The 15975-nt window shown below is 42.8% G+C and overlaps 1 protein-coding gene across 2 annotated transcripts in view; it reads right to left on the minus strand.

The window, feature by feature from the left end:
* Positions 1-15975, minus strand: part of STXBP3 (syntaxin binding protein 3) — a 96802-nt gene that overhangs the window by 44976 nt on the left and 35851 nt on the right. For both annotated transcript variants that reach the window (XM_073642911.1, XM_073642912.1), the window contains one exon: positions 935-1039. In XM_073642911.1, the coding sequence (XP_073499012.1) occupies positions 935-1039 (105 nt within the window). The remainder of the gene's footprint in view (positions 1-934; positions 1040-15975) is intronic.

The following is a 15975-nucleotide window of genomic DNA, read 5'->3' on the forward strand; positions in this document are numbered from 1 at the left end:
GTCGGTGCCTAGAGGGAAAGGCATAGGTGGGGACAAGCTAGATGAGAGAGTCTTGTTGGCTGATGGAAAGGAGGTGTAGCCTGTCGGGAGCCAGCTAGGCTGCAGCAGTGGACCAAATTAGAGTCCTACTGCTCCTTGCCCCCCCCCCGCAAGTCCAGGAGCTCTGATGGGGGAGGCAGGAGCTGTAGTGACGCAGGAGCCCAGAGCAGGTGCTGGAGGGAAGAGTGGCGTGCAGACTGATGTGGGTCAGCAGGGAAAGAATGTGCATGTATCAAAGTACGGGGAATGCAGGCAACTGGGAAAGGAGCCAGAACAAAGCAGGACCACTGGAAGGTATACTCAGTTGTCCTAAAGAGATCTGGTCTTGGGGTCCTCAGAGCCCTGGGTCCATCTTCACTCCATGCAACACGTCACGCTGTGAGGGGCTGGCAAGCAAGAGTCAAAAGACAAGGACCATCCGACGGGGCACCTGATTGCATACTACATTTGGAAATATGGTCTTGCCAACCAAAAAAGAGAGAACACTGTGTGACCAACACTGCTCACTTAGAGAACAGCGGGATAACAGTGGGCCATTCCGTTGTTTCCCTACCCAAGTAGACAAGAGAGAGAAATAAGAATAATGCAGGAAAAAAAATAGGTAGAAGCAGGTCTGGATCCCAGACTTGTGTCTGCCTCTAATGTGACACTAAGCTAAATTGGCTTAGTTCTATGTAGGTGGGTGTAGTGTGCAAGGAAGGAGCTGACTTTTGTAATTCTTAGGATCAATAAGGGTACATCTGCTGATGCTATGTCCGACAAATAGACGACCAATCTAAGGTATCAAGAGGTAATCCATGTGTGGAAGGATAACAAAAAAAAAAATTATATCTGTAACAAAATAGTTTTTGTTTTAGAGGCAGATTAGGTAGAGAGCTTATACCATGGTACTTACTCCAAGACGACAGCAATGTGCCTGTGACGGATTTTTGCCCAGACTTCATCAGACTCATCTAAACGACCTTCCTTCTCTTTCGATGCAGTGCTGTCTGGCTTATACCTATCAGAAAACAGAAAGCAATTCATTTCACAATTTGTACCATTTTAAAAATGCCAGGGAACGACAAAGAAAGCCTAAGGAAAAATGTCAGAAAAAAAACACCATAAGCACAGTATATAGAGCATACACTAGAATTGCATGATATATCTGGCCAAATCAGATCCTGCAGAACTGAACGACAAAACAACCTAATATCACTGGTACGGTATATGACATTTGCCCGATCTCCTGCTTGTTTATTCTTTTTAGTAATTAATATTAATTGTCAAAAATCTAACATTTATTTTATGTTGACGATTTTAATGATTAAACAATAGCAATCTGTGTAAGAAACCTTTTAGCTTCAGAAAACATCTGGCTGGACACAGTGCCATGTAATAAGTTAGGATTGGTGAGGATCTGTGTGATGAGACACCCTGAGCATCCCACAGGCACACAGTAACCTGAACGCTGTGCCCTTGGGTCACTTCTCAATTCCACTCTCCTGTGGGGATGTACTATGTGGGGATAGTAGTGTTCTGGATTATCCCCTTAGTGACTAGGACGAATATGCCAAAGCTGACCGGTGTCATATTATGTGGAAATAACTCTGTCAAGATATCGCACTGACTCGGAGACTGCTTATTCATGATACATTATAACTTTATGATATTGGTAAATTTAGGTTGATATGTTTTGCATTTATTTATGAAAATTTTCAAAGTGTTATGCCTATAATCTTGATAGTCACACCACACAAAACAGTTAATAAATAACATTTCCCTCATGTCTGCATTACATGATGAAACTATCCCTGCATGTGTCACACCTGTCTAACAGCCGTGACACTTGCAGCTGTGGTGACAGTAAAAAAAAATGCCGAGCACGCCAAAATACTTGGCGAGCACCTGAGTATGCTTGCCGAAAGAGTTAATGCAACATACTCGCTCAACACTAATCAGCACAGTTTGTCTATTGTCCTTTTGTTAGGATGTTAGAAGATATAAAAATTTAGCAGCAATTTTTCATTTTGTCAAGGAAATTTAGAAATATGCAGCGCCCCTCAACATTTTCATCACTGCTGTCAGTTGGTTTGTTTAACCCTTCAGGTGCTTTTCAGGAATTAGTGCAAAGTGTATGGAAAGCCATGAATGAAAAATTATATTTTTTTACCACTAATATGCTGCTAACATCTTAACAGGCCACTATAGCCGGCAGACTCTAAGGCCATTACTTATACTTGAAATGCCATGGAAACCATCAGGACACCACAATCGCAATCTCAGGGTGCCAATGGGGTTAAAGAGGGAGCCCCCCACACCCTCTGTTAACCATCTAGATGCCGCTGCCACTATTGACAGCAGCATATAGGGGGTTAAACGGTCATGACTAGTGCCAAAACCGATCGCGGCTGCTGCAGCAATGTCAACTATAATGTAATGTCAATGTGCCAGCCACCGCACTTTTATCTGTAAGCACATGATGTTTTCTTATATCTCATGTAAATGAAAAATGTGCATTAGTGCTCACTAAGGAGCTAGAGAAAGTAGTCCAAACACTGTTCTGCTCATGTCTGGGAGGAGCAGAAGCCTAAAGGGGCTCAGTATGAGTCAGATTTATACCTTTCAGCAATTCATCAGAGGACTCACTTTAGGTGGGTGTAGCACGTACTTATGAGCCTACATTAACCCCTTAATCCCCATTCAAGCCTGTTTTCACCTTTCTGACCAGGTCAAATTTTACAATTCTGACCAGTGTCACTTTACGTGGTAGTAACTATGGAACAGTTCAACGGATCTATGTGATTCTGAGATTGTTTTTTTCGTGACACTTTGTACTTTACGGTAATGGTAAATCAAGGTAGATATTTTTTGCATTTAATTTGTGAATATGCCAGAATTTGTGAGAAAATGTAGCAATATTCACATTTTTAATTTTTATGCCCTCAACCCAAAATAGTTACACCACACAAATTAGTGAATAAATAACATTTCCCATGTGTCTTCTTTACATCCGCATCATTTTTGAATCATGTTTTTTTGGTATGAAGTTAGAAGGGTTAAAATTTGACCAGCAATTTCTAATTTTTACAACACCAATTTTTTCTTTTTTAGGGACTACATCTTAGTTGAAGTGACTGAGTGGCCTATATGGCAGAAAATACCCAGAGGTTACAGCATTTTAAATATTGCAACCCTCAAAGTGCTCAAAAACAAATTAAACAAGTATTTTTTATCCCTTCAGGTGCTTCACAAAAATTAAAGCAAAGTGAAAGAAAAAACGGAATTAGTCTTACCGGTAATGATGTTTCCAGGAGTCCACATGACAGCAACATAGGAGGAGTAATCCAATATCCTGTGTAGGAACAGGAAGCACAAGAGGTTAAAAGCTCTCCCACCCCCAACCTCCTCAGTGATTTTCCAACAACCACATTGGCTGGGTACAACAAAATGTTATTTTCAACTGCTTAGACATATGTTAGTCACATACAGTAGCAATATAGGGAGGAAAATAAGGGTGCTGTCATGTGGACTCCTGGAAACATCATTACCGGTAAGACTAATTCCGGTTTTCCAGTACGTCCCCATGACAGCACCATAGGAGTATACCCAAGAACTCATAGCTTAGGGTGGGATAACTGCCTGAAGTAAGTTGCTACCAAATGCAGATCTCTGCTGTGAGAGAACAACTAGTTTGTAGTGTTTTTGCAGAAAGTAGTATGTCCTGACCATGTGGCTGAGGTACATATTTGTTCAATGGTAGCCCCTGCTCTACTTGCCCATGAGGTGGAAACTGCTCTGGTAGAATAGGCTTTGATAATTTCAGGGGGAGGATGTCCTTCTGAAAGGTATGCTAGATTAATCATGGATGTGACCCATCTAGCTAAGGATGGTTTTGAAGCTTTTCTGCCTCTATTTTTTCCCCCAAACTGTATAAAAAGATTAGAGTCTAATCTCCAGTTCCGAGTGGCTTCCAAATAGGACAATACTGCTCTGCGGACATCAAGCTGGTGGAACTCTTCCTCCCTCTGATTCCTAGGATTTTCGCAGAATGATGGGAGAACCACTTCTTGGTTTAAGGTCATTAATGACACCACCTTCGGGGAGAAACTTGGATCCAGTTTGAGAATGATGCAATCATCCAGAATCTGCATACATGGCTCAACAACCGATAGAGCCTGGATTTCACCCAACCGTTTAGCCGTGGTGATTGCCACCAAGAAGACTGTTTTCAGAGTTCAGCTCTTTATTTCTAATTCATTAACCGGGCAGAAGGCAGGTTTGCAAAGGACTCTAAGGACAAGATTCAGATCCCACGGAGGGGAAGAAATTCTCTGTGTAGGCCTAAGTCTCTGGATTGCCTTGACAAACCTGATTATCCAGGGATGCGAGGACAATGATGTGTCAAAGAAAGCACCTAGTGCTGCAATCTGCACCTTCAGGGTACACTCCCTGACAGAAGTTATGTCGCTTATCCATGTTATGTAAATAAAAGCTTATAACCTGACGTTAAATTCATCCATTGGTTTTATAAATTACTCTTTTGAAAGCAGAAAGCCTCCCAAATTTGGTTTCGGTTAAGAAAATAAATTGGCATCAATGCTGAAATATTGATCATTTAATGAACACAGAATGGTCAGATTTTGGCAAGACAAAAGTTTTGTCGCCCACAGAAAGTAATGTGATATTTAAACAAATAATTATCTTAAAATACAAATATATGTTGCATAACATTGGTGAATGAAGTTGTGGTGCTATTAGAGTCATATTTAATATTTTGTGTGACTTCCATGAGCTTAAAGGACTGCATCCATGCGGTTCAACAATGATTTATACAATTTATTAATGAAGTCATCAGGAATAACAAAGAATGCAGTCTTACATGCCTTCCAGAGTTCATCTAGATTCTTTGGTTTTGTCTTCCAAGCTTCCTCTTTCATCCTACCCCAAACATGCTCAATGATGTTCATGTCTGGTGACTGGGCTCGCCAGTCCTTGAGCACCTTGATCTTTTTTGCCTGGAGGAACTTTGTTGTAGAGATGGATGTATGAGATGGAGAACCATCCTGCTGCAGAGTTTGACCCCTTTTATGATTTGGAATGTAAGAGGTAGCTAATACTGCTTGATATTTTAGGCTATTGATATTGCCTTCCACCTTGCAGATATTTCACACACCCCCATACTGAATGTAACCCCAGACCATGATCTTTCCACCACCAAATGTAACGGTTTTCTGGGTGTATTTTGGATCCATAAGGGCTCCAGTAGGTCTCCTGCAGTATTTGCGGCGGCTGTGGTGTAATTCTACTGAGGATTCATTAGATAAATCCACCTTCTGCCACTTTGCCAGCATCCATCTGTTTAGCAGGCTGTGGGACTTTGCAAATGCCACACTGTTTTTTATTTGCTTTTTGTTTAGTGCTGGTTTCTGGGCACTGATTCAACCATGAAGGCCATTTCGAGACAGAATCCTACAAACTGTTCTAGTTGACACAGGGACTTGAGGTGACCAGGCCTGTTGGAGCTCTGCTGCAGTGGAAGAGGGGATTGCTTTGGATTTTCTAACCAACAAACATCCCTCCTGAGCAGTTGTCTTGAGTGGTCTGCCAGACCTGGGCTTGTCAAACACATCTCCAGTCTTTTCAAATCTTTTTTTAATTCTTTGTACTAAGCGCTGAGACACATTAAAGGCGCCAGCCACCTCTGCAGTGGATCTGGTCTTCAGCCTCTTGATAATCAAGGCTTTGGTCGCAGGGTGGATTTTTGGCATCTTGTCAGAGCTCAAGTTGCAGTTCAAGTGAAGGTCTGGGGTGCTGGGTTTCTTTTTATACACATCCACTAATTAAATCGATCATTTACTGAGCACTGGTGAGGATGTAAACTAGGATTGGGTGCATTATATGACCAGGCGACAAAACTTTTGTCTTGCCAAAATCTGACCATTCTGTGTTCATTAAATGATCAATATTTCAGCATTGATGCCAATTTATTTTCTTAACCTAAACCAAATTTGGGAGGGTTTCAGTTTTCAAAAGAGTGATTTATAAAACCAATGGATGAATTTATCATCAGGTTATAAGCTTTTATTTACATAACATGGATAAGCGACATAACTTCTGTCAGGGAGTGTACTTGGTCTAAGACCTGCGTCAAATCCTGCCTGCAAGAAATCAAGGATCGCAGGGATGTCTGGCTGAGAGGTGTTTACCGTCCTGTGGCAATGACAAAAGGTCCTCCAGACTTTTTTTATATACATGGCCTGGGCTACAGATTTTCTATTAGCCTGCATAGTCTGGATCGCTCTGGCGGATAAGCCCTTTTTTTCAGGATCTCCCCTTCAGAAGCCAAGCTGAGAGCTGGAGCTGTTGAAGATTCTGATGCAACAGTGGACCTTGCGTCAGAAGATCTTTCTGAAATGGTAAAATGATTGGGTCTTCCAACGCTAGATGACGTAGAAGGGAGAACCAACTTCTCCTTGGCCAGAACGGGACAATTGCTATGACTGTCGCCCGATCTTCCTGAATTTTCCGCAGCATTCTCAGAATTAGAGGAGCAGGTGGGAAGGCATATGTTAGGCCCTCTCCCCAATATTGTGAGAGTGCGTCCACTGCCAGAGGATGATCTCCTGGGTCGAGAGAGAAGAAAGATGTCGTCTTTGCATTTGTTCTGGATGCAAAAAGGTCTAGGTGAGGCTGACCCCATCTGCGAGTTAATTGCTGTAACACCTCTTCCTTCAGTTCCCATTCTGAAGCCTTCATCTGTCACCTGCTGAGGTAATCTGCCTCCTAATTGTCAGATCCCCGAAGGTGAACTGCTGAAATGGAGCTCACTATCTTCTCTATACCCAAGAATATGCTGTTGGCCAGGGACTGGAGAAGTGGATGTCTGGGTCCGCCCTGATGTCTGATGAAAGAGACTGCCGTGATGTTGTCTGACAAAATTTTTACATGTCTGTCTTTTAAGACCGCCCGGCTTCTCTATAGGGCTTCCCAGATTGCCTGTAGTTTCCGAAAATTCGATGATCGGGTCTGAATCTCTGTGGACCATGTTCCTTGGAGATAAGAATCTCCCACTCTCACTAAAAGACAAGGTTCCAGAATCCACTGCACTCCCTTCTGTAGATTCTTCTTGTCGAGCCACTAGTGTAGAGAGTCCTGGGCGTCTCTGGACAAAGACATCTTCCTGTCTAGCCAATTCTGATGTCCGTCTGTCACTTCCAGGATGTATTTCTGTAGAGGCCTGGAATAGAACTGGCTCCATCTGCCTGAGTATCTTGTCTTCCGGGAGACAAGCCATTCGTATTCGGGAGTTGAGATGGACTCCCAGGAAGATGTGCGATGTACTTGGGACAAGATTGGATTTTTCTTTGTTCACAATCAAACACAGGCTGGTTAATGTCCGTAGGACAAATTCCAGATGTTGCGTCATACCAAGAGGAGATCCTGCCACCAACAGGAAGTCGTCCAAGTACGGAATGATGGTAATATCCCTGAGTTGGATATAGGCCACCACCTCTGCCATGATCTTTATAAAGATTCTGGGAGCAGATGACAGTCCAAAGGGAAGACATCGGAACTGGTAGTGTAGAATCTGGCTGCCTGATGGTAGTGCAAACCTCAGATATTGCTGACTTGAGGAATGTATTAGCAGGTGGTAGTATGCATCCCTGAGGTCCCGGGTGCATATTACCACATCCGCGTCTATTAGAGGGATGGCAGATCTTACTGATTCCATGCGGAATTTTTTGTAGCGGACCCATCGGTTTAGGGGTTTCAGGTTGATAATCGTACGGAACTCCCCTGAAGGTTTCTTCATTGAAAACAGAGAGGAGTAATGGCCCCAATGTTGTTCGTGAAGGGAGGGAGAAGGGGGTCTTTAAAAAGGATCACACAACAGGTGATCACACCTGATGAAGGCTCTATGAGCAGAAACGCGTTGTGTGATCCTTTTTAAAGACCCCCTTCTCTTTTTTGTACATCCATGTCCCTCATGTGTATTCACGGTTTTATGATTGTTTAATAAACCTACAAATAAGATAAGATAAGATAAGATATACTTTATTTATCCCGGAGGAAACTGCGGTATCACAGCAGCAGAACACAGATCTCGAACATGACACATATGATAACATAACATTTGGAATGCTTTAGACATTGCTTTTCAGACATTGCTTAATAATAATTATTAATACCTTGTGGAATATCCTCCATGTGATTGCACCATATTTGGAAGATTCAAAAATTTTTTGGTTACGCTTTCTTCCACGGGAGCGGCTCCAGAATCCATTTGTCTCAATTTATCCATAGGATCTTTAAGTCCTGACGAGTCTTCAAAGGGGATAGAGGTTTTCTTGACCACCTTAGCCACCGGGACGTCAATTTTAGGAATAGTGTCCCACACATTGGTGTCCTCTGGGTCAAAAGATAGTCGTGCGCGAAAGTCTCGTGGTACAGAGAGTCTCTTCTCTGCATCCTCCCATTCCTCTAGTATCATGTCCTTCACATGAGCATGAACAGGAAAAACAATGGATCTCTGGGTTCTAAGACCACAAAACATCTGCTCTTCTCCGTTTCCTCTACCGGCATAGTGTTTCGGTCTGCTCGTAGAATAATATCCATACCATCTGAGTGGAACATATATCTTTTCCGTTCCCCGCCCTGAAGTAGACTAATGGTCTCACTGTCAGAGTCGCCAGATGGGTCGATTTCACCCTAAAAAAATGGTGCTATATCTTCACTGGGTCTTTTGGGTCCCTGGACATCCTGGACTCCTGAACCTGGGGGGCTGCAGAGATGTAATAGAAGCCTGAACCTCTTCTTTGATTATACTACGCATCTCGTTTAATAAAGCCCCGTGCTCCTCCTTTAGCATGGAGGCTCTACATTCAGCACATAGACGTTTTGTATATGAGTCGGGAACTCTGATGTTACAATCCAGACACCTCTTGGATATTACTGTGGCCTTTTTCCCTGTATCCTTCTTTTTCACAGAAGGAGGTGGTAACTGCCCAGATATATCCTATAAAAAATATGGAGGGCCTGGTAAGAGTAAGCTCCTTTAACCATATAAAGGAGGTAATGGTACACGTACATGACTGTGGGGCGATCCAGGGAGGGTACCAGCGTGAGACATTTCTGCCATTTTGCTGTCAGGGGTGCCCAAGCTGTAAGCCTGCCTTTGATGCTCCCCAGCCCCCCTTCTTATACCTTACCTGTCATTTTCTCCTCCTCCCTGGTGCCTGGCTGAACCGCGGTTTGAATTTCCTGCGCGACCGCCACCGGAAGTTGTCATCCCAAACTTACGGTTTTGACGCTGGGCAGTCCTGGAGCCAGGAGAAGCCGGACCCGCCCAGAGCAGGACGCCGACAGCCCTGGCGATGGGGAAGCGGCACCCGGAGGCTCCAGCACACCGGAGGGCTGAGGGACTCCCGACAGGGAGTGTCGGTCCAGGACCCGCTTGGTGGCGGGAAGGAGAGAGCCATGGCCCCTCTGATCTCCCCTGAGGGATATCATCTTTGCACCAGTGCTCCTGCACCAGCACTCCTCCTGTACTCCCTTGTCCTGTGTAGGGACAGGAAAAACACTGATGAGGTTGGGGGGAGAGCTTTTAACCTCTTGTGCTTCCTGTCCCTACACAGGATATGGGATTACTACTCCTATGGTGCTGTCATGGGGACGTACTGGAAAAAATTAAAATTTTACTTTTTCCCACAAAAGTGTTGCATTAGCCTCAAAATTTGGCATTTTCAGAAGGGTAACTTGAGAAAATGGACCATGCAATTTGTTGTGTAATTTCTCCCAAGGACGCCGATATCCCATATGTGGGGGAAAACTACTATTTGGGCGCACGGTAGGGCTCGGAAGGTAAGGAGCGCCATTTGACTTTTGGAGTGCAAAATTGGCAGGAATCGATATGCCATGTTGTTTGCAGAGCCCCTGATTATGTCTAAACAATGGAAACTCCCCACAAGTGACCTCATTTCCACTCGAGGAATTTATTTAGAGCTGTGAGCACATTGAACGCACAGAATTTTAGAACGTTGAGCTGTGAAAATGAAAAATTCATTTTTTCCGGCAAGAATGTTGCTTCAGCCCTAAATGTTTCATTTTCAAAAGGATAACAGAAGAAAATGGACCATACAATTTGCTGTGCAATTGCTCCGGAGTATGCCAATACCTCATATATGGCTTAAAACTTCTGTTTGGACACATGGCAGGGCTCGGAAGGAGCCAATTGAAGTCTGGAGCGCAATATTGGCTGGAATAGATTGCGGACGTAATGTCACAATTGAAGAGCCCCTGACATGCCAAAATAGCAGAAACCTCCATAAGTGACCCCATTTTGGAAACTACACCTCTTGAGGAATTCAGCTAATGGTGTATTGAGCATTTTTAAGCCTTAGGCGATTCACAGAATTGTATAACATTGGGCTGAGTCAATGCAAAGTTACTATTTCCACTAAAATGTTGCTTTGGCCTCAAGTTTTTAATTTTCAAAAGAGATAATAGGAAAAATTGACATGTACAATTTGTCATGCAATTTCTCCTGAGTACGCCAATACCCCATATGTGGTCAAAAACTACTTTTGAGGCACAGTGCAAAGCTCAGAAGGGAAGAAGTGCCTTCTAGGAGTTCAGCACCATATGTGCCTCACAGAATTTTATACCATTGGGAGGTAAAGAAAGAATAATTACATTTTTACCACTAAAATGTTGTTTTAGCCCCAAATTTTTAATTTTTATAAAGGGCTAAATAGAAAAAAAATGGACCTCACAGTTTGTTGTGCAATTTCTCCTCAGTGTGCCAATATGCTACATCGGGAAATACTTTTCAGGCACAGTGCAAAGCTCAGACGGGCAGGAGCTCCATATTGTAGTGCAGATTTTACGGTTATGATTTGTGGGTGCATGACCCACTGAGAGAGCCCCTGAGGTGTCAAAAAAGCAGAATATCCCCCCATAAGTGACCCCATTTTACAAACTACACCTCTTAATGAAATCATCTAAAAGGTGCAGTAATGATATTGACCCCACGGATGTGTCACAGAATTTACACCATTGGGCAGTGAAGAAAAAAGAAGTACATTTTTTTTAACAAAAATTTAGTTTTAACCCCAGATTTTATATTTTCACACCCTTGGCATTTTTTGTGTTTTGCTACCTCGCAACCTGGAATTTCATTTTTTTATTTTTAAAGGTTTGCATCAGTTCATGTAAAGAATATAAAACAAATATCTTTATTAAATATTATTAAAATGTAATCCACAAAGGTGGTGTCACAATATAAGTTATAGAAAACAGCACATGGTGAAATACAATCTAAATGTGGGTGATGAGGACCCAGCTGACTAGCACACAGTGTAAACCCTGGTAAACTATATAGCACCTACGGTAAAGCTACCACACAATACTATCCGCACCTGTGTGCAGATAGGGTGAAATCATATTCACTGCAAGGTTCTGCTTACCGGTCAGTTACACAGGGGGACGTCAGGAGGGAAAAGCAGGTAGACTAGAGGAAAACAGCAAGATCAGGTCGCCATCTGGCCAAGAAGAAACCTCGAAGCGCGTTTCGCCACTATAGATGTGGGCTTTCTCAAGAGGCTAATCACACAGTCCATCTTAGTATACGCCCGGCACGTTTACACCTATCACCTCCGGGAGCTTCTCAAGTGGCAGATCGGCATATTACACACATCACAATTCATGAGCCAAGCGGCACACAGGCCACTTGCTCCAGGTTACAGCCTACGGCAAGGTAATAAATTATCAATGTCCATAACACAGTCCATGTAACAAAGTGTATTACCTTTGCCGGGTTTAGTTGCTGCAGTCCGTTTATTCCGCCACCACTGTGGCTTTGCGGCTTTCCCAGGTGGGGGTCTCTAGCCGTCGTCCCCTCGTAGGCTACTGGTATGTCTTCCACACTTGACATCCAGCCTGCGCCTTTCAGGGTTCTTCACCAAGCCGGCTCTTCCTCAAAGGCCACTGACATCCACGCACAGGATCCAGGCTCGGCCTTTCAGGCTGCCAGGCTTCACTCTCGGCCTCACTAGGCCTCTCACAAACGGTGTCCCACACACACAGAGCACAGGCCTCACGCCTCACACCGAACACACCTGTCTCAAATCACCAGGGTTTATATATCCTGTGCACAGACACCCACATACTGACAGGACCTTGCTGATGTCACAGTCATGTGATCAGTCAGCTGTGTGTATAGGTCCTGTGTGCTGTCCCAGTCATGTGTACAGACCTTTACTGTGCATACAGGACCTGTGCGATGTCACAGTCATGTGACAAGTCAGTTAAAGGGGAAGGTACATGGTCAGGTAAAACACATCCTGGACCATTTACAGTAATGCTAGCAAGCTGCTGCATTACACCATAGATTCTTCATTGGATTAAGGTCTGGGCTTTGACTAGACCACTCCAAAACATTTAAACGTTTACCCTTAAACCACTCGAATAATGAGGCAGCAGAGTTACTCTGGACTCCGTCTGGCCTCTGTTCAGCGTTGTCCTTTTCAGAGGTGCACAAAACTGTGGCCGACCGCACTTTTATCAACGTTTAAAAAGATGAACACCGCCAGATCACAGGTCAGACGGTGTCCATAGGACCTCTATCTGCCTCATTATACAGAATCTTCCGCCGGGGGTTCCGTTCGAATCAAGTATTTCAGAGATTTACACAGAAACCCCGATGTAAGCGCTCAGCGCAGGATAAATGTGCGCTGAGCCTTTTCCCGATCTTTGGGAGACAAAGTGAACAAAATCAACAGCAGGTCAAGAATTTGTCCTATTTATTTTTTACACCGTTCCTCATGCGATAAAAGTGATTAGACGACTTTATTCTTCGGGTCAATGAGATTACAGCGATACCAGATTTATATTGAGTTTTTTTATGTTTGGCTGCTGTCCCACACTAAAAGACGCTTTTTGTTTTTGCATCGCCATATTTTAAGAGCTAGAATTTTTCTATATGTCGGCTGACAGTCATGTGATGGTTTGTTTTTTGTGGGACGAGTTGACATTTTAATTGGTACCATTTTGGGACAGATATTTTTTTGATCTCTTTCTATTCCGATTTTTGGGAGCCAGAATGATAATGTTTTGCCGCTTTTACACTATAAAAACTATTTAAAACAAAAAAGAATTGAATTATTTTATAATTTTTTATTTCTCCGCTGACTCAGTTGTATGGCGACTTGTTTTTTTGTGGGACAAGATGACGTTTCTAGTGATACCATTTTTATTTACATTCGTGTTTTTGATAGTGTTTAATTCCACTTTTTGTTTAGCGGTTTTATGAAAAAGCTGTTTTTTGCCTTTTTTTATGGTGTTAACTGAAGGGGTTAATTAGTGTGACAGTTTTATAGATCAGGTCATTCCAGAAGTGGCGATTCCAAATGTGTATACTTTGTGTTGCTTAATTTTGTTTTTACATAAAAATACATACTTCTGGGCATCATTTTGCGATTTTTTTTTTTACCTTTTTACTTCGTCACTTTACTTTTATCACTTTGATTGCTGGTATAATGCATTGCAATGCACCAGCATTAAAATTCTTTATACCGGTCAGTATTAGGCCACGGCCCCACTATCAGTATTTGATCAGTATTCGGTCAGTATTATTTCTCAGGAGTGGGAGTCAAAACCAGGAGTGGGTGATAAATGCAGAATTGGTGACTTGTTTCTATTATACCTTTTCTCGGATTGTTCCTCAACTGGTTTTGGCTCCCACTCCTGAGACAAAATACTGACCGAATACTGATAGTGGCCTTACACCAAGAGAAGCCTCTTTGACTATGCTCTCTGCATGGTCTAACATTCTTGCAGTAGCTGGCAGTCCCAGGGGTTGTCTTGATGACAATCGGGCCCTCGCAATGACGTCATAGCGGCACCAATTGGATGGGAGAAGGAGCCCCCTCCCAGCCTCGTAAATGTTATGATCGATATCAATCAATCACAGTGTTTAGGGAGTTTAAAAGCCGGGAGTGGAGCGGGCTTCGCTCTTGGCTGTGAGATGCAGATTTCGGCCATCATGTAAGCAGAGCTCTCAAAGGTGATCACGTGGGCTCCAGTGCTGTGCACAATCGCCATGATGTACCTATACGTTATGAGCTGGGAACCCCTATCCTACAATGACGTATGAGGTATGTCAAAGGTTGTGAAGGGGCCAATTATTAGGCAATAGGACATAAAAATTGGTATTTACTAGTTGTGATTTAATATCCTTGTGAATGTTATGTCAAAATATAAGAAAAAAAAGATGACATTATCGCATAATAAAAATACATTCTCTTAACGACTGCCGATACGCATTAAAACGGCGGCTGTTAAGGGGCCTTATTCCCTCATTGCCATTTTAAAATGGTGATCAGGAATAAGGCTGTAGCGACTGCTAGAGTACGAAAATATCCAATTTTTCAATATGATGGCCTAATGTTATCAAATTCTGTGCCGTACCTGTGGGTTCAAAAAGCTCACTATACCCCCTGGATAAAATCCTTGAGGGGTGTAGTTTCCAAAATGGGGTCACTTTTGGGAGGTTTCCACTGTTTGGCTCAAAAAAGTAAAAAAGCACCCTTCCCTTCTGAACCCTGCTGAGCGCTCAAACAGTAGTTTTCTCTCACATATGGGGTACTGGCGTACTTAGGAGAAATTGTACAACAAATTTTATGGTCCATTTTCTTCTGTTACCCTCGTAAAAATAAAAAATTTGGGGCTAAAGTAAACTTTTTGTGAAAAAAAGTAAAAGTCATAACTCAAAAGGCTCCCCAGCGATTGTTTCATTGGATGCGGAAAACGCCTTTGATAACATAAATTGATAACATAAACGCCTTTGATAACAAGGTATTAGCAAAAATGTCATTAACAGGCCCCTTCTTTAATTAGGTACTCAATTTATATTCGTCACTAAAGGCTCAGGTATACACCCCGGGTTTCTTCTCCACTTCCTTTCCCCTCGAGAAGGGAATGAGAAGGGAATAAAAGTCTGCCCAAATGGGTCTTTAAACAGTATATCCTTAGCACCCTCGTATATCACCTACCTGGGAATTAAAATAGGTTGCTCACTTTCATCTATATACACCTTAAATTATACCGCTCTTATACAAAAAATCATTAGCCAATTAAAGTCATGGCAAGATTTGCCCTTATTTTTTATGGGTAGGGCACATTTGATAAAAATGATTAGTACAGCCAGGATTATGCATCAATTACAAACCTTAACTACTCCTGAAACACTCTGACATAACTATACTCAATAGGGCCTTCAGTTATTTTATCTGGAGGGGAAAACGTCCTAGGATTTGTCTGAACAAACTTATGGCTTCCAAAGATGACAGAGGCATTAATTTTCCAAGCATCAGAGATTACAATCTTGCCTGCCTTTTTCGTTACATAATAGACTGGTTCCACAAGAGACATACGTATTCTGACTACACGTTGGAGTCCGACTATGCATACCCCTTTAACTTAACTGCCCTCCTTCATTCTCAAATTACATCTTTACCCCTGACAGTTAAAAAGTCGACGATCCTTAGGGACACTATTTCCGCATGGAAGGCAGTCAGGAAAAAATATGGCCTTTCCTTCAGAATCTCAAAGTACCTTTCGATATGGCAGAACCCAGAAATCCCCCAGGGTAGTGAAAATAAACTATTTTTGAAATGGCAGCAGGCAGGTGTAGACCGCGTATCTCATCTTCTCCATCCAACTGAGCAGAGATGGTTGACTTGTACAGAGTGTTCGGAAAGATATAACCTACCTCCCCAACATTATTTCCAATATGAACAAATCAGACTGTCCATTATGGCCAATTTAAAAGACGTTACCTTTGAGGTTTCCCAAAACGAGTTGGATGTCATTTTGCTATCTCCAATGGGTACCCCTTCAATATCTGTTCTTTATACTGTAATGAGGTCTAATCTACTAGGGGTGCACCCGGACATT

The sequence above is a fragment of the Phyllobates terribilis genome, unplaced genomic scaffold, assembly GCF_046119375.1.
Source record: "Phyllobates terribilis strain yellow unplaced genomic scaffold, ASM4611937v1 Scaffold_8__6_contigs__length_399053987, whole genome shotgun sequence".
Lineage (NCBI taxonomy): Eukaryota > Metazoa > Chordata > Amphibia > Anura > Dendrobatidae > Phyllobates > Phyllobates terribilis.